Below are 25,570 nucleotides of genomic sequence, written 5' to 3' on the forward strand. Positions count from 1 at the left end.
CTCAGACTCCTCAATCTGGACCTTTTTTAGTTGGAGCTCTTGGGCCTCTCTATTGAGGGGTGGGAAGGATTGATGGATCCTGCACTTTGCAGAGATTCGTGGCCCACTCAGAAGACAGTACAGGCATGTTTGATACTTGTCACTGATGGAGAAGGAGTGAGGGCAGGAGACAATTCTTGAATCCTGGGACTCTGGGTATAGTCCTGAGACTGGGAAGGATTTCCCCTGAATGGGGGTGAGGGGAGAGAAACTAAACAGTTACCTAACTTCTCATAACTCTTGTTCTTCGAGATGTGTTGTTCATGTCCATTCCAATTAGGCATGTGCATGAACCGTGTGCACGGCAGCGGGAAAGATTTTCCCCTAGCAGTATCCATCGGGTTGGCCCAGGTGCCCCCTGGGGTCGCACCTTTACGGTGCTGGATATAGGGGCCTGCCAACCCACCACCCCCTCAGTTCCTTCTTGCCGGCTGCTCCGACAGAGGGGTAGGAGGGTGGGTATTGGAATGGACATGAACACCACATCTCTAAGAACAGTTACGAGAAGGTAGGTAACAGTTTTTTCTTCCTCGAGTGCTTGCTCATGTCAATTCCAATTAGGTGATTACCAAGCTTGAGTTTTGGAGGTGGGTCAGAGCACAAAGGTTCGCTGACTGTAGCACCACTCTACCAAAGGCTGCATCATCTCTGGCCTGCTGGGTAATAGCGTAATATGAGGTACAGATATGTATTGATGGCCACGTCACAGCTCTGCAGATAACCCTGCATTGGAACACGGTCCAGGAACGCCACTGAAGATGTCTTGCGCTCTCGTGGAGTGCACTGTAAGCAGGAGAGTGGGGGTGGGGAAGGAGGTTATAGCATGCCAGGTCGCAGCGTGACCGGATGCAGAACATGATCCAAGATGAGATCCTTTGGGAGGAGACTGGAAGCCCCTTCATTCTGTCTGCTACTGCGACAAACAGCTGAATGGATTTCCAGAATAGTTTAGTTCGCTCGATGTAAAAGGTTAATGCCCAGTGAACGTCCAATGAGTGAAGTTTTTACTCCTTGCTGCTTGAATGCAGCTTAGGATAGAAAACTGGGAGAAAGATGTCCTGGTTACTATGGAACTGGGAGGTGACCTTAGGGAGGACACCGGATGAGGTCTGAGCTGAACCTTGTCTTTAAACTGTGCACGAAGGCTCAGAAGTTAGTACCTTGAGCTCCGACATTCTCCTGGCTGATGTTATTGCTACTGGGAACGCCACCTTGTATGAGAGGTACAGCAAGGAACATGTCGCCAGTGTTCCAAGGGAGGCCCTATCAGTCTGGATGGGACTAGGTTAAGGTCCCAGGCTGGGACTGGCTGTTGTATGTGAGGGCAGAGTCTGTCGAGACCCTTTAGGAAATGGCTCACCATCGGGTTGGTGAAGACTGACCGACCTTGCACGCCAGGATGGAGGGCCGAGATAGTGGCCAGGTGTACCTTTACTGAAGACAGGGTAAGTCCTTGCTGTTGAGGTCGAGAAGGTAGTCCAATATGACAGGTATGGATGCTAGAGTTGGAGACGGAAGGTGTTGTGAAGACCAAATTGAGAATCTCTTCCATTTGGCCAGTAGGTAGCCCTAGTGGAAGGTTTCCTAATGCCAAGGAGGACTTGTCTGAGGACTTGGGTCCAAACAAGTGAGCGCCACTGAATTCAGCAATGGAGCTTCCATGCCGTGAGGTGCAGCGACTCAAGATTCGGGTGCTGGAGGTGGCTGTTATCCTGAGTTATCAAGTCTGGGAAGAGCGGTAAGGTGATCTCATTTCCAGAAGAGATGTGTACCAGTGCTGACGGGGCCAGGCTGGAGCGATCAATATCACCGAGGCCTCATCCCTCTGAGCCTTGAGGAGCACTTTGTGAATGGGAGGTATGGGAGGAAACATGTACAAGAGGTGTCCCTTCCAGGGAAGGAGGAACACGTCCGTGATGGAGCCTGGGCTGTCATTCAGGAAGGAGCAAAACTGCAGGCATTTCCTGTTGCGTTGTGTGGCGAACAGGTCTATCTGGGAAAATCCCCATTGTTGGAGGATAGTGTTCATAACATCCAGGTGTAGGGACCACTTGTGGCCGTGAAAGGACCTGCTGAGATAGTCCACCAACTTGTTCTGTACTCGGAGAAGTTACGATGCTTTCAGGTGCATCAAGTGAGCTATGCAAAAGTCCCACAGTCGGAGAGCTTCCTGGCACAGGGGAGAGGAGCATGCACCCCGTTTGTTTGTATAAAACATCACTGTTGTATTGTCCGTCATGACTGATACAAACAAGTTCCAGGTGAACTTGGAATGTTTGGCATGCTAGGTGGGCCACTCTCAGCTCCCAAATGTTGATGTGAAGGGAGAGCTCCACCTGAGACCAGAGGCCCTGTGATCTGAGGTCTCCCAAGTGTGCACCCTACCCCAATGCTGATGTGTCCAAAATTGGAGACCAAAATTGTGGTTTGTCTAAGGGGACCCCTGCACACACCACATGTGGGTCGAGCCACCACAGGAAGGAGTGTCAAGTCCAATACCACCCCTATAAACTCTATTTGCTGCATGGGGAATAGGGTTGACTTTTGTACATTCTGAAGGTGGCCCAGGTCATCGAAAGTAGCCCTTTTGAAACTGACTTGTGCTTCCACTTGTGCCTTGGAGCAGCCCTTGATTTGCCAGTCGTCGAGGTACAGAAACACCTAAACCTGTCGCTTGTGCAGGAATGTAGCCACGGACTGCCATGCACTTAGTAAACACTCGAGGAGCCACTGACTGGCTGAACAGGACGACTGTGAACTGGTAAAGATTGTGGTTCACCATGAACCTGAGGTACCTTCTGTGGGACGGTGTGATTGAAATATGAAAGTGTCCTTCAAGTTGAGGGCGGCTTACCAGTCCCCCTGATCCAAGGAAGGGATAATGGAGGCCAAGGAGACCATGCGGAACTTCAGTTTCTTCATGAATCTGTTGAGATGTCGCAGAGCTAGGATGGGCCTGAGGCCTCCTTTGGCTTTCGGTATTAGGAAATACTGGGAATAGAAACCCTTGCCCCATAGCTCCTGAGGAACCTTTTCCACTGCCCCCAGTGATAGAAACGAGTGCACCTCCTGTATGAGGAGTTGCTCGTGAGAGGGGTCCCTGAAGAGGGATGGGGAAGGGGGGCTGGAAGGAGTGGGAGGGCAGAGAACTGGAGGGAGTATCCCCTTTCTACTGCGCGGAGTACCCAGCGATCCGATGTAATACAGGCCCATGCAGGGTAGAAAGGGGACAGTCTGCACGAGAAGGTGAGGCGGGATGGATCCAGAGTCCGGACTGATGTGTTGCCCCTGGGTGCATCTTCAAGTTTTGTTTCTGGCCAGAAGACTGCTTCATCTGACTAGAGCCCTGGTTTGACAAAGGGTGAGGCCTCCTTCTATTGTTTCTATTCCGTCTGCAGGAGAAATCTTGCCTGGTAAAAACGAGGCGGAGGCTGTGACTTAAAGTGTTTCCTTTGATTACCCGGAGTATGGAGCTCAAGGGACTTGAGTCCTTCAGGCTGTGGAGCTGAGGTCATCAAGTCCAACCGTCTGCTCAAAGCAGGACTAATCCCAACTAAATCATCTGAACCAGCACTTTGTCAAGCCGGGCCTTAAAAACCTCTATGGATGGAGATTCCACCATCTCCCTAGGTAACCATTCCAGTGCTTCACCACCCTCCTGGTAAAATAGTTTTTCTTAACATCCAACCTAGACCTCCCCCACTGCAACTTGAGACCATTGCTTCTTGTTCTGTCATCTGCCACCACTGAGAACAGCTGAGCTCCATCCTCTTTGGAACGCCCTTCAGGTAGTTGAAGGCTACTATCAAATCCCCCCACTCTTCTTTTCTGCAGACTAAATAAGCCCAGTTCCCTCAGCCTCTCCTCGTAAGTGATGTGCTCCAGCCCCATAATTTTTGTTGCCCTCAGCTGGACTCTCTCCAATTTGTCCACATCCTTCCTGTAGTGGGGGGCCCAAAACTGGACGCAATATTGCAGATGGTGGCCTCACCAGTGCCGCATAGAGGGGAATAACCACTTCCCTCCATCAGCTGGTAATGCTCCTACTAATGCAGCCCAATATTCCGTTAACCTTCTTGGCAACAAGGGAACACTGTTGACCCATATGCAGCTTCTCATCCACTATAATTCCCAGGTCCTTTTCTGCAGAACTGCCGCTTAGTCAGTTGGTCCCCAGCCTGCAGCAGTGCATGAAATTCTTCCGTCCTAAGTACAGGATTCCGCACTTGTCCTTTTTGAACCTCATCAGATTTCTTTTGGCCCAATCCTCCAATTTGGGCTTGTCTACACTACCGCGTGGGGTTGATCTAAGATATGCAACTTTAGATACGTGAATAGCATAGCTGAAGTATACGTACTTAGATCTACTTACTGCAGTCTCTACAGTGCGGTAAGTCGACAGCTGACGCTCTGCGGTCAACTCTGCTTGCGCTTCTCGCTCTGGTGGGAGTACCGGAGTCGACGGGAGAGTGCCTAGCAGTTGATTTATCACGTCTATACTAGATGTGATAAATCGACCCCTGCTGGATCGATCACTGCCCGCCAATCTGGCAGGTAGTGTAGACGAATCCTCAGTCTAGGTCACTCTGGACCCTATCCCTACCCTCCAGCGTATCTACCTCTCCCCCCAGCTTAGTTATTGCCAATCTTGGCCTGTAGGCGGGGCCATTCTCAGATCCTGCCATGGGCTGATCGAGTGGGAAGAAAACACTTTTGTGAAAGGTTTTAATAGCTGCTCTGAGGTAACTAATCAAAAGTATGGAATTTTATTGATGTCCTGGAAGAGATGGATTCGTGGAAAGATTGCAGGTGGTGAAGAGGCCAAAGGTGCAAATTATATGCAATTAATTCACATGCATACAGTATAAATATGTATTGACACACATGTGCACAGACCCTGTCAAAGACCCCATCCATGCTAGGGAAATACTCTCTCTATCAGGCTTTCTGTAATAGTGTTGAAATGGTTTCTCCTGTTTACACTGGCAGTTAAAACAGATTTCAAGACCAGTCATGGAGAAACCATTATTACCAGTGTGGACAAGAGGTCATTTTCAGTGTATACTGGGCCACACTGAAGTATACTTTTCTTCCAAAAATCTCTCTGTTGTGGTTTAGGGCTTACCTGGCAAGTGATCCTGTCTCTCAACACCAGAAATGATAGCAGGGCCTCTCGTCTTCCCTGTAATTCAGGGGGGCACTGGCATCAATGGAGGAGTCCTTGGAAGGCCATATTTTAATTCCCAGCAGACAGCAGCTACAGCACAGATTGCTCTTTACCCACCCCCTGGTGCAGGGGTAATTCTCCTCGCTCTCGGGAGGAGATGTGATAATCCCATTGAGAAGTGGCCCTTGACACTTACCTGATAGGTGATAATAGTTACCTTCCAAGGGGATTCGCACAATGGAACGCTCACAGTGGGAGAGAAAAATTGTCTACATGAGCATGTTCCACGCACTCACTCACTCACTGCTATACTCCTGCCAGCACAGCTCCACCAGGGGTGGTAGCAGGGAGCACACAAATGGAGCCGAGCACTTGTGTTTTTACCCTTGAGTTTACTAGCTTGACTCTGAGCAGGTCTTGACAAAAACGCATTAAGAAGTTGATACCCTGTGTATGCTAACATGGCCGTCATGGCTACCACTTGTGGCGCAGCACAAGCCGGGCAACACGGGCAGCGGTGGTGGGTGGGGAACTAAGAAAAATGCTGGTGGGGACAAGGCCTAGGTGGTGTGAAAAGTCGACTGAAATATTATTTGTATTACGGGACTGGCCACAACTGGGGCCCCATCAAAACACGTACTGTACTGACAGATGGGGTACACCTAGACTATAGTTTTAACTCATCGGCCAACATGTTTATAGTGTGAGCCTTCTCCTGACCTTTGCTCCAGGACACAATTTTTTTGTGACTTAATCTCGACCAAGCCACAGACGTGCGTCCTGGAACAAACACTGCTGGAGTGTCCAGATCACTTGTCCTTTTTGAACCTCATCAGATTTCTGGTGGAGTACTGGAACTGAGTTACTACAGAGAATTCTTTCCTGGGTGTCTGGCTGGTGAGTCTTGCCCACATGCTCAGGGTTTAGCTGATCGCCATATTTGGGGTCGGAAAGGAATTTTCCTCCAGGGCAGATTGGCAGAGGCCCTGGGGGTTTTTTGCCTTCCTCTGCAGCATGGGGCAGGGTCACTTGCTGGAGGATTCTCTGCACCTTGTAGTCTTTAAACCACGATTGGAGGACTTCAATAGCTCAGACATAAGTTAGGGGTTTGTTACAGGAGTGGGTGGGTGAGATTCCGTGGCCTGCCTTGTGCGGGAGGTCAGACTAGATGATCATAATGGTCTCTTCTGACCTTAAAGTCTAGGATTCTATGAGTTAGCTATCAATTAACTTGAGTTAAAAATGTCAAGGCCTGACAAACCCATAGCGAGAGAAATGTTCTTCCCCAAAGAGCTTGAAATCTAAGCAGAGAAGACACACATAGGGTGGGGAAAGGAAACAAAGGCTTGGACGTCCCCAAGGTCATACAGCAAGTCAGTGGAAGGGTCAGGTAGAAAACTCAGGTCTGTGGATGGATGCCCAGTCCAGGATCACTGGACCACACTACTGGGACTTACTCCTGAAGGTTCCACTGCCCATGTCTTTTCTGAAGGTCAGCAACCACCTATTTGTTATGCATGTAGGCCCACACGTACATTAGCAGAAGAATCGCATGTGATCACAAATGCCACCTATAGATCTGCTGCTCCAAAAACATAGCTCTGAGAAAAGATTGTGTCCCAAAATCCTCAACGCCACATTGTCCCCTGGTACACAGAAGAAAGGAATGCCATTCAACTTTATGCCCTGTTTAAATGTTATTTTATTAAATATTTTCAATTCAAGGTTTCATTGTAACAAAGCTATGAAGGTTCTACCAACATTCAGACCAAACAAACACTAGCTAATTTTGTTTTAATTATTTCTATATCATGCAAAAATTCTGCATCAAACGCCTTCCATTTCCTGTTTAAAATGTGATATTTATAATATATATTATATAGATGCTTATATTAGCCCCGTAAGAGAACATTAAGAATGCTAAAGGTGTACAGCTATGTCTGATAATGGCCATACCAAGCTAAGATTCTCATTAACTTAAAAACAAACAGAGAGCTTGTCTCCAAGACTGTGCAAAACCAAAACAACCCAACCATTTTCTTTTTTAAGTTTTCTCTGAAAGATGCAGTTACTAAATACAGAGGGTCTTTTTTAAACATTAATAATCAATAGGTAAAGAGACAAGGAAAGATCAGACCTGAAGACGGCATGCATAACTTTTTGTATTTCTCTTTTTAAAACTGCATAATTGTAATGTCCTGTTTGCTCTCTGCGTGGCTTTTTTTTAAAAACAATCTGAAAATATCAAAGCTTTTCCTCTCCACCTGACTCACTAGCTTACTGCCCTCCTAAAAATGTTCCGAAATGATGAGAGACAGTGTTCACTCCCTCCTGTCTCAGTCCCCACCCCACCCACACATGCAGTTGGGATGGTGGAGGAAGGAAGAAAACTATTTGTCCAGACAAACCCTGGGAAGTATGTATGGCCTTTTCCTGCATCATGGATTAGCTGCTCTAATCATGGTGTGGGATTGACCTAAGAGTCTTCCTTTACAGGGGAGTGGAGGGATTTCCAGAGAAAGGCAGTAACTCCACTCAATGCTACAGCTTACGGGTCCTTCCCATCATTCCACTGAAAAAGGATCAAGATATAATTTAGCCCTCCTTTTCCCTTAGAATCCATTACAACGTTGCCTTCCTTTTAATATACTGTTTACTCTGTCCCTCAGGAGTGTAGGGATAACATACTGTAAAGCCCTAGGACCAAATTTAGTGATTTGTAGATGGAGGGACTTCAGCTAAAAGTTCATGCCAATATCCCACAATAATGACTAAGTCCCTGCCCTCCTCTTGATCAGGACACAGAAATCAGGGGGCCTCTTAGTGCTAAGAGAATCTACAAAAAAAAAAAAAAAGGCCTTTTGCTTCTCTGGGCCAGGATTAATTCAGACAAATCAACAAAATAATTCAACATTCCCCTTCTAGCAAATAAAGGAAACAGACAGCATCCCCCAACAAAGGAAGGAAGATGAATTTGCCCAAAGGACAAGCATCAGAAGGTCTGTAGTAACTACCTTTCCCCTCTGTATCATGAGGCCTGAAGCCCTCTATCTACAGTTTGCTGAGATTCTGAGTGGATTGTTTTATGAGTTACATCATGACCATTAAAAAACAGAAAAGCTATCCAAAAAAACACCAGGACACATGACACTTACAAAACAGATGGGGGGTGGGAGGGGAGACGCACCTGCCTTGGGTTGCTGGCTCCCTCTACTATTTTACCAGAGAACAAAAAAACAAACAAAAATAATCAAACTGGAAGCCGGTGAGCCCCTTAATTCTATGGGTGCATATAGTTCAGTATCAAACACAAGCTAATGATGCATCACATAGAGGTGGATGCGTGAGTCCTCATGAAAGAACATAACACTAGTTTTCTCATCTGCTTCCTAAGGAACATGTGTTCTTCAGCACTGCGGATCTCAGCTACGCTACAAGAAAAAGAAAAGCCATAAAAGAAATCCCATACATGTACCCTCTTCCTCTAAAACCTTTGCTCTTAACGCTTCTTTTGTCAGCAGGCCGCAAACCTTCGTGTTTGGCCAGGGAGTGGCCACTTCTAAAACCAGGATCTCTCAAGAGCAAGCTCCTATTTATATTTTTATTTAAGCCATTTTTTATAGTCCCCTTTTCCAGCCTTGGTTTTACTCGACATCCCGTTTTGTTTTTAGGAAGTCTGTGGGCTCTGACGGCTGAGCAGCCAGCTTTCCGCAGCATCCGCACCACGCTGAAGACTTAAGAAGAAACTCGGGCTGAAGTCAGTCCGCTGGGCAGTGGGAAGTGGAGAAGTGTCATTCCTCCACCTTTCCCTCCCATTCTTCATTCAGGCCCCTCCAGTGTTTCCTCGCCACCGCTCACTGATTAAAGTCACAGCACAGCCTGAATGCAATGTTAGCTTCCACCTTGCCTTTGTGGAGCAGAGTTCAGCAATCTGCTGCTCAAGCTGCCTTCTCCTCCTCCTCGCGCTCTCTCGCCTTCCTTTTTGCTTTCCCCCTCGCTCGGTTTCTGAAAGATGCTCCAGTTGATGCCATTTCGTCAGCCCTGGGGGAGGGGGTGTTGGATAGTCTGTCATTTATTTATCATTATTCCGGTTTATTTTATTTTTTAATACAAACAACATGTCTCTCTTAGATTTAAAAAACACCTTCGTACAGCAGAAACAGACACGATGGATCCATGGAAAACAACAGAAAGGCGGCAGCGCCCGGAGCATCAGATGCATGCAGGGTTTCGTGCATTTGGCTGCTGCCGGTTTGTAATTTGTAATTTTTTTTAAACGTCAAAACGGACATGACCGTCGCTGTCACTCAGGCACTCCAGAGCTGCTTGCTAAGAAGATATTGCCCTCCAGCTGAGTATCTCCAAAAGCTGCTGCAACCAAGAGGCGGCAATGTCCACCCAGAAAGGAGAGAAAAGAATGGGGTGGGAGAAGGAAGGGAAATAAAGCCAAAAGTTAGCTGCACAATTTATACAGAAACTCTCCCACAGCATACCAGGCAGGGAGAAAACACTACAAGTGATACAAAAAGAAGGAACACCTCACCACACACAGTGCACCCCAGACCTGGGCTGGGAAGGTGCACCCCTGCAACACACCAGGACGGGACCCTTCTTCCCACCCGGCCCCGTTCTCCAGGCTGGGAGGATGAATCTCCGCTGGTACGGTGAGAAGGGACACCATTATTGCAGTCGCTGCTCTGCTATGGGGCTCAGTTATAGCAGAGGGAAACTCTCCTCACATCATGCTTTAGAGGAGGGGAAGATGAATCCCAGCACTCCAGAGAGAGGGGACAGCGTGGAAGGAATTGTCTGACTGGACCAGACCAAACCTGAGGTCCAAAGTCCAGCCCCAGATGCTTCAGAGGAGAGTGCAAGGCACCCCAAAGCACGTTGTTATGGAATGACCTGCCTGTAGGGACAGTTGCTTCCTCACTGTAAGTTACAGGTCAGCTCCTGCTCTGGTGGAGGTGGGTTCATAACCCTGCATACGGTTTTGTTTTCTATTTAATCTTGTCTAATGTAACTCTGGATGTTCCCCCTATCTGTATATACCACCATTCTCTTTCTGGGTCCTGCTAAGCTGCTGGCCTCAATGATGTCTTGTAGCAATGAATTCCAAAGTCTAACAGTGTGTTGTGTTAAAAAAAGGATTTCTATTCAGCAGTTCTAAATTTGCCGTTTTTTATTCTTGTATCATGAGAAGGTAACTAAGACTATCTGATTTACCTCCTCTCTACTACTCCCCACCTTGGATACCTTTATCATGTCATCTCTGACTCCTCTCTATGGTAACAGTCTGACTCTTCTCTGCCTCGCTCTTCACGTGGAGGTTCTCATATGTCTAAATTATGCTCATCACTGGACTCCCTGTAATTCTGTTATATCCTGTCTAGAGTGGAGTGAGCAGAACTGAACTCAGTATTCCAGGAGAGAGTGAACCACTGATGTATATTATGGTATTTTAGTATTATCCTCCATCCCGTTCCTTCTCCATCTTAATACCTCAGTGCCTTTTGACCACTGCTCCATACTGAGCACGTTTGCGGACAGCTGTCCACAATTCTGCAGCCTTTATCCTGGGGGGGTTATAGTTAATGTAAAGCCCAGCAATGGGCACAAGCAGTTTACACTGGTTTATAATTTGTTTCAGCCAGCGTGACCTGTTACCAAAGGGAGGGTCCCAGGGCTATCCTTTCCAAAGATAGCTATACCATTTGCTACCCTCCAGCCCAGCAGCTGATTTTAGTGAGAAATAGCCCAATCTCCTCATTTACTCTTGAGGGAATTCTCCAAATATGCAGTTAAACCAACCCAACTCCCAGCGTAGACAGTGCTAAGCCGACAGGAGAATTTTCCCATCAACCTAGCTACCGCCTCTCAGGGAGGTGGGGTACCTACACCAAGGGGAGAGCCCCTCCTATCAGCATAGGCGGCTGAAGCAGTGCAGCTGTACCACTGTAGCATTGTAAGTTTAGACAAGCCCGTAGTCCTAAGCAATACACAGGACTACATTCAAGACATCGCTGCAGTTGAGCCACTTAGTAACAGTGGCTACAGTATAATGAAGTTCAACATCCTCTGGGAAGAAATCTTACAGAACCTCATCCGGTGACACTCAATTTAGAAAAAGGCATTTTTAAAAAAGGGAAGAAACTAGGCAAAAAGTTTCTAACATTAGGAAACTTAAATCCTTGGACTCGGCATGACAGCTACGTAGGCACACATAAGAAAGGATGCATAAGGCATGCACACATTTCAACACAAGAGAAAGCAAGGAGATAAGTAAACCAGCATGGCTAAATAATAAGCTTCAAGAGGTTATCTGAGCCAAACTGGTATCCTTCAGAACCAGCAGTTCCAAGAAGCAATTGTTTGACGGTGTCAACAAATTGTTTAGTCAAACTTTGCTCCATTGTGATGTTTGGCCATTTTGTATATGGCCAGTTTAAGTTGCCCAATATTACCATTTCCATTAGCTTTATTTGCCTTTGATCTCTCTCTCGGTATGTTCAAAATCCTTTTGCTGATTAGAAGGCCAGTATTAACATTCTAATATATTTGTATTCTTATGGCTTGGGATTTGTATCCTTATAGATTGTAGTCTATGGTTCTCTCTACTTTGACACTGCCTCATTCAAATCCTAGGGAATTGTTAAACTCTGGAGCAACTTCCCACCTACCTCTCCAACTTCATCTGTCCTTCCCTGTATTGTTTATAGGCAGGCATTAGAGTACCCCACTGACTTAGCATTGCATCATGCTCCTGGAGCACCTGTCACGTCAAGCTCTCTTGCACTACCAGGCAGTCTCATTCACATATGTTTGCTTTTATGCTCCTCACCACTATGCAGACATTTATAGTTTGCATGTGGGGCTGGATACCTATTTGTATTCAACACCTCAGTCTAACATGCTGTTACTTTCCTGCAATTTTACCTCTGGAATCTCAGTCTGCCCACCCCTGTTCAGCTGTAATTTCTGTCTGCTCTTTCCCTGGTTCCTTGCCTTTGTGTGATTGACATTGTTAGAAAAGATCCATGTCAGACCTAGTTGCTCTTCAGGCAACTCTCCCCATGCTCCTACTTTAAATAATCTCCCAAGACCTCATTACATTTTCTGCCAGGCAATGGGACCCGCCTGCACCCCAGGACCAGAGAGGTGGAGGCCAGCACATTACAGCCAGGGACCCAATCCCACCCCCACCCCAGAGCTAGGCATATGGCTTCCCTCTGCAGTCCAAGGCCAGAGTGCATAACCTGACCCAAGTGCCCCAGGTTAGTGCCTGGCGGCCCTGCGGAGGCTGAGCCAGCACTAGTGTATCCCCTGGAGGCAGCTGTAGCACTCTGAAACCCTCAGTGAGGGGCTATACCTGCAGGGTGCGACTCCCATCTGCCAACAGAGCGAGCTCATCACCTCCTTATGGTGCACACTCAGGGAAAGGGACACCTGGGGTGGAGAGAGGGCTGAGGGAAATGTTTCACTGTCTTAGCTCCACTCTGCCTGCAGCCAGATAGTAAATGACCATCCCTCAGAGCCCAGTTAATGGCCTCTCAACATTCTGGGCTTCCAATACTTCATTGCCACATACAGCTGCCATGGCTGCATGGTATGTCATCTGCTCTCCCTGCTGGAGCGTACCTGTGTTCGATCTTCACTGGAGCGGAGCGGCAGGGGCCCCAGAGCAGTGATAGTGGACATTCAGCCACTTGCCATCACGGCGGTGCCAGACGCGGGTCTCTTCAGACTGCGTGGTGCGTGGCCGGCCCTGGCCATCGATGTATTGAGTCAGGCGGATGTAGGCAATGCAGGCTGCGTCTTCGCCAATGACATGGACGTGGGGGTTCAGGATGGTGGTGTGGATTGGCTTGCTGTTCTTGGACAATACTGGGGGGACATGCAAAACCATCAGCTTCATGTCCCCATTGAGAAGATCAAGGCCTCGCATACCACTACATCTACTGTCCCCGTTTCCTTCCCCTCCCACCTGCATCCTAGGCCACAGCATCTCTGCTCTCAACACTCCCGAGGCACAACCCAGCCACCTCTCTTGCTCCCCGAATTCAACCTCCTCACCCCTCAGGTTATCTCACGCTTCAGCTCCCATTTGCTCTGCTTTTATGCTCAGAACACATTCCACGCTCCAGGCATCAGTGCGGCCAGTGCCTCAATTACAGGGCCGGTCTCATTCTCAGATGTTACCTGCAGCACAGCTGTGTGCAAGGGCCCTTTGAGGCTTGCCAGGACCTCCCTGGGCGCCAGCAGGCCGCAGTGAGTGACAGGCACTCCAGGGCTGTCATGCAGACAATGAGAAAGAGGTGAGCGGGCCCCCTTCACCTCACAAGCCAAGGATCAGTGTGTGCTAAGGGGGCCCTTTCCCCAAGATCAGCCACATGCGGCAGCTCAGGATAGCAGCACTTCCTTCGCCCCACACTGTGGTGACTCCTGGGGATGGACGCGGGACAGGAAACCACAGGGGTGTTATTTAAGGGAAGGACAACCCCACACAAGGGCATTTGCTGGGTTTGCCTTCCCAGCCACACGGACAAGGTGTCCCCCCTCTGACCCAGTTACCAAAGGGTTCACCAGGGGTTTGGGATCTGAACCAGGGACGTGGGACCTCAACTTGGAGAAATTCTGAGAGCAATACACTGCAAAGAGCTACGTCCTGGCATGTGTGACAGAGAGTATCCCTCTCACCCCTATGACTGGGCAGGGCTCCCCAGCTGAGCTGGGTTAGCGTCTCTTTCCCCTTTTACACTGACTGGAAACCCAGTGTCTTGGTCCCTTTGAACCACTGGTTCCCACTCCGACAACATACTTTGTGCCAGACTAGCCCCATTCCTAGGGCGAAGAGAAATGAAGGAAACAGAAACCTCACTGAGGGAGGAGAGAAAGTTCTGGATCTTAATAACCCTTCACAGTTCACCCACATTAAACCCTGGTGTCCATGGACAGTCTGAGAGAACTGCAGCCATTTCCCAAGATAGGGCAGAGAGGTGTGAATGAGGGGGCTGTTGGCATTGCTGGAATCTGCCCACTCACAGTTCTCGAAGTAAAACTTGTGGAAGTCCATCCCCTCGACTAGGTTCCCCAGTGCTTCGGGTTCAAATGAGGTCAGGCCCGGGTCACAGATCTTCCTGCAAAGAAAAAGGAATATTCATGCCCCAGGGATTTCCACCCCCTTATAAACTTCTCAGAGCCATCACCCTCTCCTGGACCAGCCCCGAAGTCCACGAGCTATTTTGTGCCATATTGCTAGCTCCTTGTGCTTATTCAGACACACCCCTCCCCTGGGACTGAGACCCATGTTGACTACCTGGAGCTGGTGTGTTTCTTTCAGTTCTGAGGTCCAGCCAAGCATCCAAGCATGTATCACACACAGTCTGTCCCTTAATCCTATCTCCTTCCATCCCGCACTGATCATCCCCATCTCCCTCTGCTCCTGCATCGCAGGGCTTCCAGATGTGCTCCTTTAACGGTCACCTGTTCTGCTGCTGGTATCTGCCTTACTCCTGGTACCAAGTGTTCATTTAAAGAGCCTCCTTGGCTCTAACTCCCATAGCTACAGTTGTCAGAGAGTGAAGCGTAACCCTCCCCACCCCACTGCACTGGACAACCTGCGTGACTCGCTCGTGGGCAGGGGCCATTCTGCCTCTTGCCCACAGGCTGACATGTAGAAACGGAATGCCCAGTGACACTGTACTTACGTGTAGGCCTCAAAGTCTCCATTGTTGATGGCTTCAATCAGCTGCTCTGTTATCTTAATGATCTCTTGTTTGCGCACTGTGGACGAGAAGTAAAGGCAATTTAACTATGCTTCTGCCTTGACTGGGAGGAAGTGAGACAATCGAGCGCCTCCTACTGGACAATTTGCAGGACGCCATTGACCCTGATCTCACAGGAGGAGCTCCCTGCACTCCAGAGATATGTTATAATGGCAGCCATCTATTCAAGGGCACGGGGTTGGTGGTATGAACGGGAAATGGTGACCCCAGGATGCAGGGAGAAGGGGAATAAAGACACCGTCTCATACTCATTTTCTCCTCCAAAAGCAGGCCTGTCCCAGGAGCCTCATCGTCCCCTGAGCCTCATCGTCCCCTGACAGCCTGGGCTGCTTCCAGGGACTGCAAGGAAGGGCCCCGGTCACTGAACAGGCCAACACAAAGGAAAAAGTAAAACCTGGCACCAGCTGTCGGAAGTGAAGCCCCCGCGCCCACGACATCCAGATATAGCAGTGGCCACAACAAGATCAAGGCAGCCAAAGAATCCCTCAGCAATTTACCTATCACCATCACTCCCCAGATAGCGAGTGCTGCAAACACGCCATCGGGACACATGCAGGGACAGATTCCACAAGCTGGCGAGGCAACTAAAGCAGAAAAAATTGCCAGCTCTACGGGGCTGGGCCTCATCCCCCCCGCAGTAGCCCATGCTTGGCACACAGCTCCCTGTAACTGGCTTCGGGGCACTCAGCACTCCAATAGCACTGCCACTTCACCCAGTTTTGCTCAGCAGACATTCACGTGGATGGATCTACTGCCTGTCGCTGTCCCAGTCCTCTCTGGCCAGCACACCTATTTTCTCCGGTCAGCTGTAGGCAGCCCAGCTCCCCGCGTCTTGCCATCCTTACCTCTGATATCAAAGCACCAAACCCTGCAGCAAAGCGTGCACAATGAATGGGCTTTATTACAACTCTCAGTAGCAGTCCCTAGGGGCTCGCTAGAACTAATCTTTCCTTTGCAGTTCGCATACCTGAGTACACACCGATCCAAGTGCTACATCCGTATACACCGTACACACGCAAGCATCTACGTATAGACCCAAGGCGTCCTACATCTGTCTGTCCCCCCCACCCCCCCGCGCACGCTCGATAAGTGAAGGTATTGTATGAACTGCTGGCACTATCTAGGATATGCTATCTGTGGTGGTATCTGTAAAGCTACGAAATAAATAACCTAAGTGTTGCTATTGTCACCAGCTATCTGAAGCCCCCCCGGCCCCCCCACATTTCTAACACCAACTGGCCCCGGTTAGGGTGCAAAAGCGTAATCTCAGCTGGTGAGAGACATGACTACACCCACTTCTGTAATCCACCAAGAACGTTTTGCTATGCAGCTCCCCACAGATACATTTCAGCCAGTAGCATGAGCTCGTCACATTAACTGAGCAGGTCCTGGCAGTGGGGCTGGTGTACTGTAGCGTAGTGTGTTATTTGTGCACCGATGGACATGGGAAATGGATCAAGGGGGTGCACCGGATTACGTTAGCTACGAAATGATGCTTCGTGAGCAAGTCATTCATGAGCAATGTGGCCTTCCCTATGAGGATAAGTGGCAAATGGGTTCTCCCACCCAGTGGAGAGAGTACAGATACATTCAGCAGCTCGAGAAGGAACCCCAGGGGCTGGGGGAAGAGCAGAGAAAGATTTTCTTTGGGATGAGTGAAGAGGCCTAAAGCCACAAGAGCCTTGGGATAGCTCATCTCAGAGGGTCTCCAGCTCAACATGCAAGGCAGCATCCACTCCACAGGTCAGACACAAAGCCAACACACAACACTGTGCCTTGCCCCGGTGTTTACTGTACGCACTAAGCTACCACAGCAACAGAGGTGGTGTGTACCCTTACCTCCGAGGGTGGGCACCCCTGGCTTTCACACAGCAAGGCACTCCTGCCTCCCAGTCAAGATGGAAGTCAATACGGCCTCCCCTGCTTTCTCTTCTAGGAAGGGTAATCGAGGACCAACCAACAGCGGTCCCTGAAACCCTCCCCGCCATGTACTGTCTCACACACCTTGGATGATACTGTCTGGGTGCTGCCAGTGGGAGGCTCACACGGCTGTATCTTCCCCAGTGTTGCCCGGTAGTATCTCCACAAGTGAGGAACACAATACAGTAACTAAGGCCCTACCCACACTACAACTTTTAACCAAGTCTGTAGCGACTTCAAGGCACGACTGGCTTTAAACATGGCTTGTGTACACACAGACGGCATTGTTCACACATGGCTAGTGACCACGGTGTTCCACCACATGGCTGTCCTCCCGCAACCGGTTCCCCACACTGGTCTACAGTGTACCTGGGACCCAATAATCATGCCTGTGTAAGTGGTTTGGGCCAACCCTCTTTCCAGAGCACGTGGCCCCACACGCTGCTCGTGCCGCTCTGTGTGCATGTCCTTCGGGCACTGCATCCACTGCTGAGGAAGTACGGGGCAGCTGCCTGGAGTCTCCCAGAATGCACTCTCACAAGTGCAGTTGGGAGCACGGCTGCAACGGGAGAAACGATTGTGTGTGGACGTGAATTGAGCTATGTTACTCAATGTGACTGTGCCTCTAGCCGACGCCAACGGTCACCCCTGTAGCTGTAGCATGAAAGGGCAACTGCCCCCCCCCCCCCCCGAGCAGGGACCAGGAGGACAGGGTGCATAAGGGTGAAGAGGAGGGTAACTAGACGTCTAGAATTAGTTGCACTACTCCACTACTGCTAGCCAACCACTAACTTACACGCTGCACTGTTAAATACAAACGGAACTACAGGAGTTAGCAAAGGCTCCGACTGAGCATGCTCTAACTCCAGTGTCTGCCCTGGGCTGTCCCAGGCAAGAAGCTTCTCCTCACAAGACTGCGTGGCTGCAAAACAAACGTAAGCATTAAAATATTAAAAAACCCAACAACAACAGAATGCAAAATAAAACCAACAAAGAAGCACACCACACAGTCCCAGCCCCCATCTCCACACAGACCCACACCCCTTCAACCCCCACCTTCCAGGCTGGCTCCTGTCATGCCGTGTGGGCCGCACAATGCTCAGAAGGGCAGGGGAAAATCCTTCGGAGCATAGCGGAAATCTCACGGATGCCAAAGGGCTTGGCCTGAGCATGTCCTGAAGCAGCCCACCCTCTCAGGTCAGTGACTGAGCAGCACAGGGGAGAATCAGCAGGAGATCCAAATCACTGCAAATCTAAGACAGGAGGAGCAGGAGGGGAGAATGCTTCCTCGCTCAGAGGGCTCAGCACATCGCACTGCACCATGGCCAGGGCGGCTGGACAAGGTAGGAAGCAGTGCTGGAGGGGGCACAGCGGTTTGGAGTTAACAGATCATTTCCCTTCCCATCTGGCCCAGAGGACCCTCTCCCCAGTCACTGTGCCTATCAAAGCCACACATTCTTGAAGATGCTTCCAAATGGGAGGCGCAACCACTTCACCAAATGAGCTAACAAGGAGGTCTGATGGGGGGCAGCAAAGGAGGGACAAGAGGAGAGGGCAGCTGTTCCCTCCCACCCATTATAGACAGCTTGATAGGAGGGCTCCCAATACCTCCAGGCATCACTACACTTGTGGCCTTTTCCACTATGGTCCCCTCTGGGTAGGCCGTGAGGCCACTAGGAGAACAGACCCAGACAGATTGTTCCAGGACATGCCTACAGGGAGGGGCATGGATAGCTGGACCACCTGCTCTTACAGTGTCTCTGTTGCCAGGATGCTACAGAGCTGACAGATTCAGGGAAGACCTGGGAGAACACGCAATAAGTGACGGGATTTTTCAGGTCCAAACCCACTGAAGCACTGAGCAAGACACACAACAGAGACGCACACGCAGAGGGAAAGTGCCTCCAGAGTCAAGGCTTCACAAAGAGCTCCAGACACGGCAGAAGGCACAGGGAAGGGGTCTTCCAGCTGCCACAGCCCTACTCCCAGCGAGGTGACTCACTCTACTACTGGTACTCAGCACTTCCATGGCACCTTCCATCTGAGGAGCTCAAAGCTCAACACAAACAGGAAACAATTCAGCCTCACACCACCTCTGAGCGTCAGGCCAGTCTCATTCCATTTTACAGCTGGGTAAACTGAGGCTCGAGAGGCAACATGACTTGTGCAACGTCACCCAGCGAGTGTCACTGAAGAGAATGCCATGCCTTATCCACAGGGAAGCAGGGGAATGGAATTAGTGAGGATGAGGGTCCACCTTACAGGGGGCTCTGGAGAATTTCAGCATGTGGGGGAGGGGAGATGGATTTATTTATACGCTGAAGTACTGGAAATGAAAATCCACCCTCTGGAAGGGAACTGGGGAAAGGAAGGTCATGGGGAGGGTGGAGGAAGGATGCTGTGGAGCGCTGCACCCCTGGACTTACTGGCTGAGAAACAGAGAGAAAGCTGGGACTGCATGGACTCAGTCTGTGTTTTGCTCTCACTGTGCCTCCGTCCTTCAAGCACTGAGCTGCCATCCCCGGTGGAGAGAGGGGGAGCTAGCATGGCAGGGAATTAAAAACACAAAAACAAACAAAACACGCAGTTCAGTAAATAAAAAAAGAGAAAGGAAGGAGAACATTCAAGAAACCACATTGATGGACACAGAAACCTGCAAGAGCACCCTCCAGCACAAAGGCAAGCAGCCTGCATTACAGCATGGTCCCTCAGTACAATGTAGAACTGCATGCTCCTTTCAGCCCTGCTACACTCCAACCAATGGCTCACTGAGGCATCACTGACCACATACCTAAAGCTGTCTACTGCTCCATTGACATCGGCCTGCCCTTGTACACCTGCCTAGTCTGTCTCACGCAAACTCAGCCGCAGCAAAGTAGCTCCTCGTTCCCCAGGGGCCTGGCTGTATAGGGAGCTGAGGACTTCAAGCTTCGCAATGGAGGGAGGATGAATTTCTTGGCTCGAGTGATGAACACATTGTAACCAGGGAAAGATACCTGCAGTGTGTCTGTGTGTGATAGAGAAAAGGGGGTCCTCCTTCTGAGCCTCTCACTGGATTTCAACTTCTGATTAGCTAACTACTTTGAGGGATTTAGAGGAACAGCCGTGTTAGTCTGTATTCGCAAAAAGAAAAGGAGTACTTGTGGCACCTTAGAGACTAACCAATTTATTTGAGCATGAGCTTTCGTGAGCTACAGCTCACTTCATCAGATGAAGTGAGCTGTAGCTCACGAAAGCTCATGCTCAAATAAATTGGTTAGTCTCTAAGGTGCCACAAGTACTCCTTTTCTTTTTACTTTGAGGGAGGAGTTAAATCAGGAAGCATTTGGTGAGTGCTGGCACTCCTAGAAGTAAAGGGATAACAGTACTAGCCAGAGCTGGACATGGTGCAGACAGTAACTGTGCAAGCTTCTTCCCTGCCACCACCCCACACCACAGCATCTTCTGCTCTTCCAAGTCCTAAGAAGATACCCCCACAGCTCAGTCAGTAAACGCCAATTCTGAGCAGCAGTATCCCTGCCATTCCAGCCTTAGGTTCCCTACATAGCCCTTCAATACACCTTATCCCAACCCATGGTCCCCTTGCTTTGCCAGTGCCGACCCTCTCCTCTTTCTTCACAGCTCTGCTAATGCCCTTCACTCCAGACCTGCAGCACCCACTGCTCCAGTTCTAGGCCTCTGCCAAGCACAAATTGCCAATGGTATTGGGCTTCAGTGAAGAGTGACTTCAGAATGTGGACAGTCATCTATTTGAGATTAAAGAGTCCAAACTGGTTTCTGACCCATGTCTCCAGGGATCAGAGGCTACATATTCCACTAGCCATTACTAATCTCCTGAGTCATCCAGTCCCCAACCCTCAAGTTGGCTTCATTCAAGCCTCACTTTGGGCAGAAGTGAGGGCTACAGCATTAGCATGTGATGAGGCCAGGCCTCCCCTTGAAATTGGACCTGTATTAGAGAGTTTGTCCAACCAGCAGTGTCTCTCTCTGGTCCCCATGACTCCTCAGAACGGCTGCCAGCAGCTCATTGTGCAGCGAGTCATGAATCATTCCAGCTGACTCATGTGGTATCAGTAAGAACAGCCCCCTGAGCCTGGCAGGGCTAGAACTAGTGCTGTCCTGGGTGTTTGACAGAACAGGCTTTGGTTATAACGGGGGAGAGTACACCTGTGCCTCACTGCTTCCTACTGTCTCTCCCCCACCCGAGAGAGAGAGACTTCAGAATTTGCTCCCAGGGAGAGCACTGTCTCCTCCACCACATTCCTCTTCAGTGTGGCTGGAATTTCCCTGACTTGCTTACACTTCCCAGTGTACTGGGCAGCTGCTGAAACACTGCACTCCAGGCCAGGCAGGTCTGACTCATGTAAGTCCATCACAAGAAGGAGAAAGGATTGTACAATGTGGTCATGTAGAGGTATACAATTTCACCCCCCTTTATTAACATCTCTCTCCTCTAACATGCCAGGGCAGCCATTTCCACCTGCAAAGGGAAAACAGAACAGAGAGAGCAGAGTCCCTTTGCCCTGGACCAGAGACAGTACATCCATCCAAAAGACATGGGTGTGGAAACAAGAGAGCTTCTTGGACGGGGTGAAACAAGGAGATCTCAATCCCCTGCAAGCTGTGTCGAAACACAGAAAGGAACAGCTAGATTCCAGATCTGAAGAGGGGAAAAAAGAGAGAGATTCCAGTCCTGTAAATGGTTGGGAATGGAGAGATTCCAATGCCCGTGAGGACAGAATTCCCACCTTGAGACTAACAAGACACTCAACTTGGGGCACGGAGGGTTCACATGCCCCAAAAGCCAGGCTGGCCACTTCCTCAAAGCAGACTGAATGGTGCATACCCATGACCCCACTGCAATAGGCCTGGCAGACAAAGCCATGGCAAACTCAAGAACCGAATCAGAGGCACAGCTCTGGGGATGTTAAACCATGACGACTGAACTCTGCAGGTCGGACCTCCAGAGTCTCCTGCCCACAGCCCCATAATATCACCTACCTTTCAGATCCTCATCTTCAGTGGTGGTGTTACAGCTCTCTGTGGAACCCTGCACGGCACAAGAGAATGTTACTAGATGGCAAAGTCAGTAGATTGAAGACACTTCCGTTTGTCTGTGGAAGAGGATGGGGGAAGGGCAAAACAAAGGAAGAGACAGGAACGGGATGATAGAAGGAGTACTACTAAGAGGAGTGGGATGAAACCGGGCAAAGTATTAGTCAATACCTAGCAGCAAGATCAATTAGGCGTTGGAGTAGCATCTCATGAGAAGTGGCACAAGCCCTCAAAGCTGGGGCCATTCAAGAAGGTAGCACCAAGCCCTGGGAGTATATATCACAGGGGACAATTCCGCACTCACCCTGAGGAGAGTTCTCCTATGAGGTGAGAGAAGAGGGAATATGGATCACCTACAACTGTACCTTAGAGCGCACTGAAAGGAACCGGTCTCCAACTCCAGAGCCCACCATTAGTATGCACTTGGTGAGGATCTTGCCCACTGGGTCAGGAAAGGGACAGTGAAATCTGACTTGGAATTTACTAGCCCTCCCTGCCCAAGTGTTCTAGAGGTCCACAGTCACCTAACAGAACCCTCCCAGTGCCAGAGCGACTGTTCACAACCATCCTGCGATGCATCGTCAAAGGGGCAGGAACTAGGGTCACGGAGGTTTCCCTAAGGAAAAATAATAGCGACACGCCCTTACCTTTATGCCATCTGTGGCATTGTGGACAACAGTCGTTTGAGGCTCCTAGGAAAGGAGGGGAGAAAAGAATTAAACTCAGATTCTCAAACCTTTTCCCCTTGTTTTCACTCTCCAACAAGCACAGAACAAGTGACCAACATGGAAACAAATCACAAACAAACAAACTCCAAGCTGCTGACGTGTGTCCAAACACACACTTTCTGCTCCAAGGGCTTCTTGAAAAGAGATGCTCAACAAACAGCTACATTCGCAAGGAGACAAAGCCCCCAGACACCCACTAGGTTCCAATTTGCCTTTTGAGAACGTTGTTGGCACACACACCTTAAACCTGTGCCCAGCTAGCAGCTGGGAGTATAAATCTCCACCCTCTAGAAGGCAATTGACTAAGCAATGAGCCCTCAGCAGGTTCTCTCTCAAAGAACAGATTTTTGGGGTAGGGGGGCAAGGGGGATGGTGGTGGGTGGGGCAAGGGCCTTTGTCTCCCAGCTTTCCATTGAGTTTGCCAGATTTTTTTACTCTGAAAAGGGACATTCATAATTTCCATAAGAAAAAAGGGGATAAAATAAGACAATGTGTCCCAGAGAGGAACTGCTCAGGGAACTGGGCTGCAAAGGAAAATGCATAATTTGCTAAAACAAACGTCTCCCAAATGAGACATCTGTAACACAAAAAAGCATCAGAAAGGTGCCTTCAGCACCAAAAGAGGAGCAGGTAAAGCCAATGCAGGGGAAGCTTAAAATTATGAAATGTCCCAGGGAAAAAACTCTCTGGAATGTTACAGAAAGCAGCTGCTAGGCCTCCAGGAGCACAAGCTAGTTTCTGCACTTATCCTTTTGCTCTGGAGACAACACGTGGGATCCTGCCCCATGTCACCCACCTACATCACTCCTCTGGATAGATCGGCAAGGGCACCAGGGGCTGCGATGGTAGAATGCACACTCACCCATCCATCTCCACTACCTACTTGACTGCTGCCTGATCTTCCAGAGGTACCCAGGTAGAACGCACTTGGGCTGGGCTGCTAAACATACCAGGCACAGCATGCCCTACAACCCCACTGCATGTTGCAGAACATGAATGGGTGATACAGCACAGAAGGCGATTAACTTTGCAGCCAATAGTGCGAGGGGGCCACAAAGGGGTTCCTTTGAGACATGTGTGCCCACCCCACCCACTCACGGTGGCCTGAAGTCCATGCTCTGGGTGTTGGAGAGTGACTCCATCGTTATCTTCTTCAAAACCAGCCTCCCCCAAGTCAGAGATGAAAATTACACAGGGATGGTGAGGGGGTAATCCAGGCCGGCTGCAGTCCCCACATCCAACCACCACTCCACTCAGCTTCCGCAGCCCCCTACGGCTGTGACTAGACCCCACAGCAGCAGAGGGACAGACAGAACTAAGCCAAAACACAAGCTCAGACAGAGCAGAACAAGCAGCACTCAGGGAGGCAAGAGTCAAAAGTAACCCAAACAGGAAAGACAAGGAAGTAGTAGTAGTCAGGGAAGATACCATGGACGTCTGCACTGGGGGAGATTCTTTTGCTGGGCTTACTAGACTGGTTTTGTTGTTGCTCTGTGGCTGAGACAGAAAAACAGATTGTTTTAGTTCCTCTGCTGGGTAGCAGAGTCAGCAAATCTTTCAAGTATTGTCCTTGTAACTCCCCACCATCTCCTCAGCCCCCATCCCCACACACTCATCTTGCAGCAAGAGATAAGGACAAGGGAACCCATCCCTGGTCGCTAGAGACCATCCTTCCCCCGGGGGTGACCAGGTGTAAGCAGATGTACCCATACCCAAATATACATGGATGGTTAGAGCGATGGGAAAGGAGAGCAAAAGAGGCAGCAGTCCAAAGGGGGAAGGGAGGTAGAGAGAGGTGCAAACAAGAACCTCTGGGGCAGGAGGGCTGGGAGCTGGTGGTGACCCCAGGAGATGAGGACCCAGGGCTGCGTACAGATAGACTACAAGTGTGATAGATACAGGAAATGAGTGGGGCAATCTCAGACATGGCTGGTCTGGGATTGTGCCTTTGGGAACCCAGGCATGGGATGATGCTGGCAGGGCCCCAGAGAAGGTGCTCAGGTGGGACAAGGGATGATGGGGATGTGTGGAGTGACATTAGGGCCAGAGCATGAAGGAAGCTGCCAGGGGTGAGTGAGTCCTGCAGGCTGCCTAGCAGGTTTGTGTTTTTCCCCAGTGAGTTTCTCGTAGACAGGGCTGGTGAGTAACACCTCTGTCCTCCTCATTCACACAGCCCAACGGCGAGGCAGAGCTACCAACCCCCCTCCTGCTTGCAGCACGAAGACCTTCTGTTTGGTGAGAGTGGCCCTGCTGAATCAAGAAAGTGCAGGCCAGGCCAGCATGCACCAAGGCTTCTTCCCATGGTGCATTGCCTCGCCTGGGAATCCAACCATGACCCTGCATGAGTCTCCCAAGGGCCCGCGGTGCAATGCTGGGGGAACAGGCCTGTCCCCCACACAGGAGGCAGGGCTCTCGTGACTGAGACAGTTTCACCCCTCTTCCCCTATGTCTTCCCTTCTACCCGATGTTAGCAACAAGATAAAACCAGCAGCACCGCAGGCTCTCTGCAATCCCTTGGCTACAAATCAGACTCGTAGGGACTCAGACTTCAGAGCTGGCTGGCCTCCTTGCACCCTCTTCCCCACCCTTCAAAAGCAGCACAGAGAGGGTGACTCAGGGGATCCTAGTACATCCACCACCTCACCACCCAGGAACCAAAACCAAGGCTGGGGGATTTCGAATTCAAATGCTAAATCAGAAAAGGCCTGGCGCGAGTTTAAACACACCCACTGCAAGCAGATAACATGGGGCTGAGGTGCCTGTGCGGCCCCGCACCACTCTCCTCTCCTCTGGCTTTCCTTCCATAGCTGCATGTCCTCCTGGAGCTCCATTCAGGTCCCATGGGGACAGAGCATGGTGGGCTTGCCCAGCCCCCA

At 49.9% G+C, this 25,570-nt stretch overlaps 1 protein-coding gene across 18 annotated transcripts in view; it reads right to left on the reverse strand.

Moving 5' to 3' along the window:
* Positions 1–8,731: 8,731 nt before the first annotated feature.
* CAMK2G (calcium/calmodulin dependent protein kinase II gamma) overlaps positions 8,732–25,570 on the reverse strand; it is a 173,379-nt gene continuing 156,540 nt past the window's right edge. For 4 of the 18 annotated variants that reach the window (XM_073352899.2, XM_073352890.2, XM_073352886.2 and 1 more), the window contains 9 exons: positions 24,123–24,191; positions 22,614–22,658; positions 21,913–21,961; positions 19,338–19,451; positions 17,708–17,833; positions 14,914–14,989; positions 14,249–14,343; positions 12,845–13,090; positions 8,732–9,577 (listed from right to left, as the gene is read on the reverse strand). In XM_073352899.2, the coding sequence (XP_073209000.1) occupies positions 12,858–13,090; positions 14,249–14,343; positions 14,914–14,989; positions 17,708–17,833; positions 19,338–19,451; positions 21,913–21,961; positions 22,614–22,658; positions 24,123–24,191 (807 nt within the window). In that variant the 3' untranslated portion in view covers positions 8,732–9,577; positions 12,845–12,857. The remainder of the gene's footprint in view (positions 9,578–12,844; positions 13,091–14,248; positions 14,344–14,913; positions 14,990–17,707; positions 17,834–19,337; positions 19,452–21,912; positions 21,962–22,613; positions 22,659–24,122; positions 24,192–25,570) is intronic. The other 14 variants (XM_073352889.2, XM_073352891.2, XM_078853775.1 and 11 more) reach the window with 8 other exon arrangements.

The sequence above is a fragment of the Lepidochelys kempii genome, chromosome 7 (assembly GCF_965140285.1).
Source record: "Lepidochelys kempii isolate rLepKem1 chromosome 7, rLepKem1.hap1, whole genome shotgun sequence".
In the NCBI taxonomy this organism is placed as follows: Eukaryota; Metazoa; Chordata; order Testudines; family Cheloniidae; genus Lepidochelys; species Lepidochelys kempii.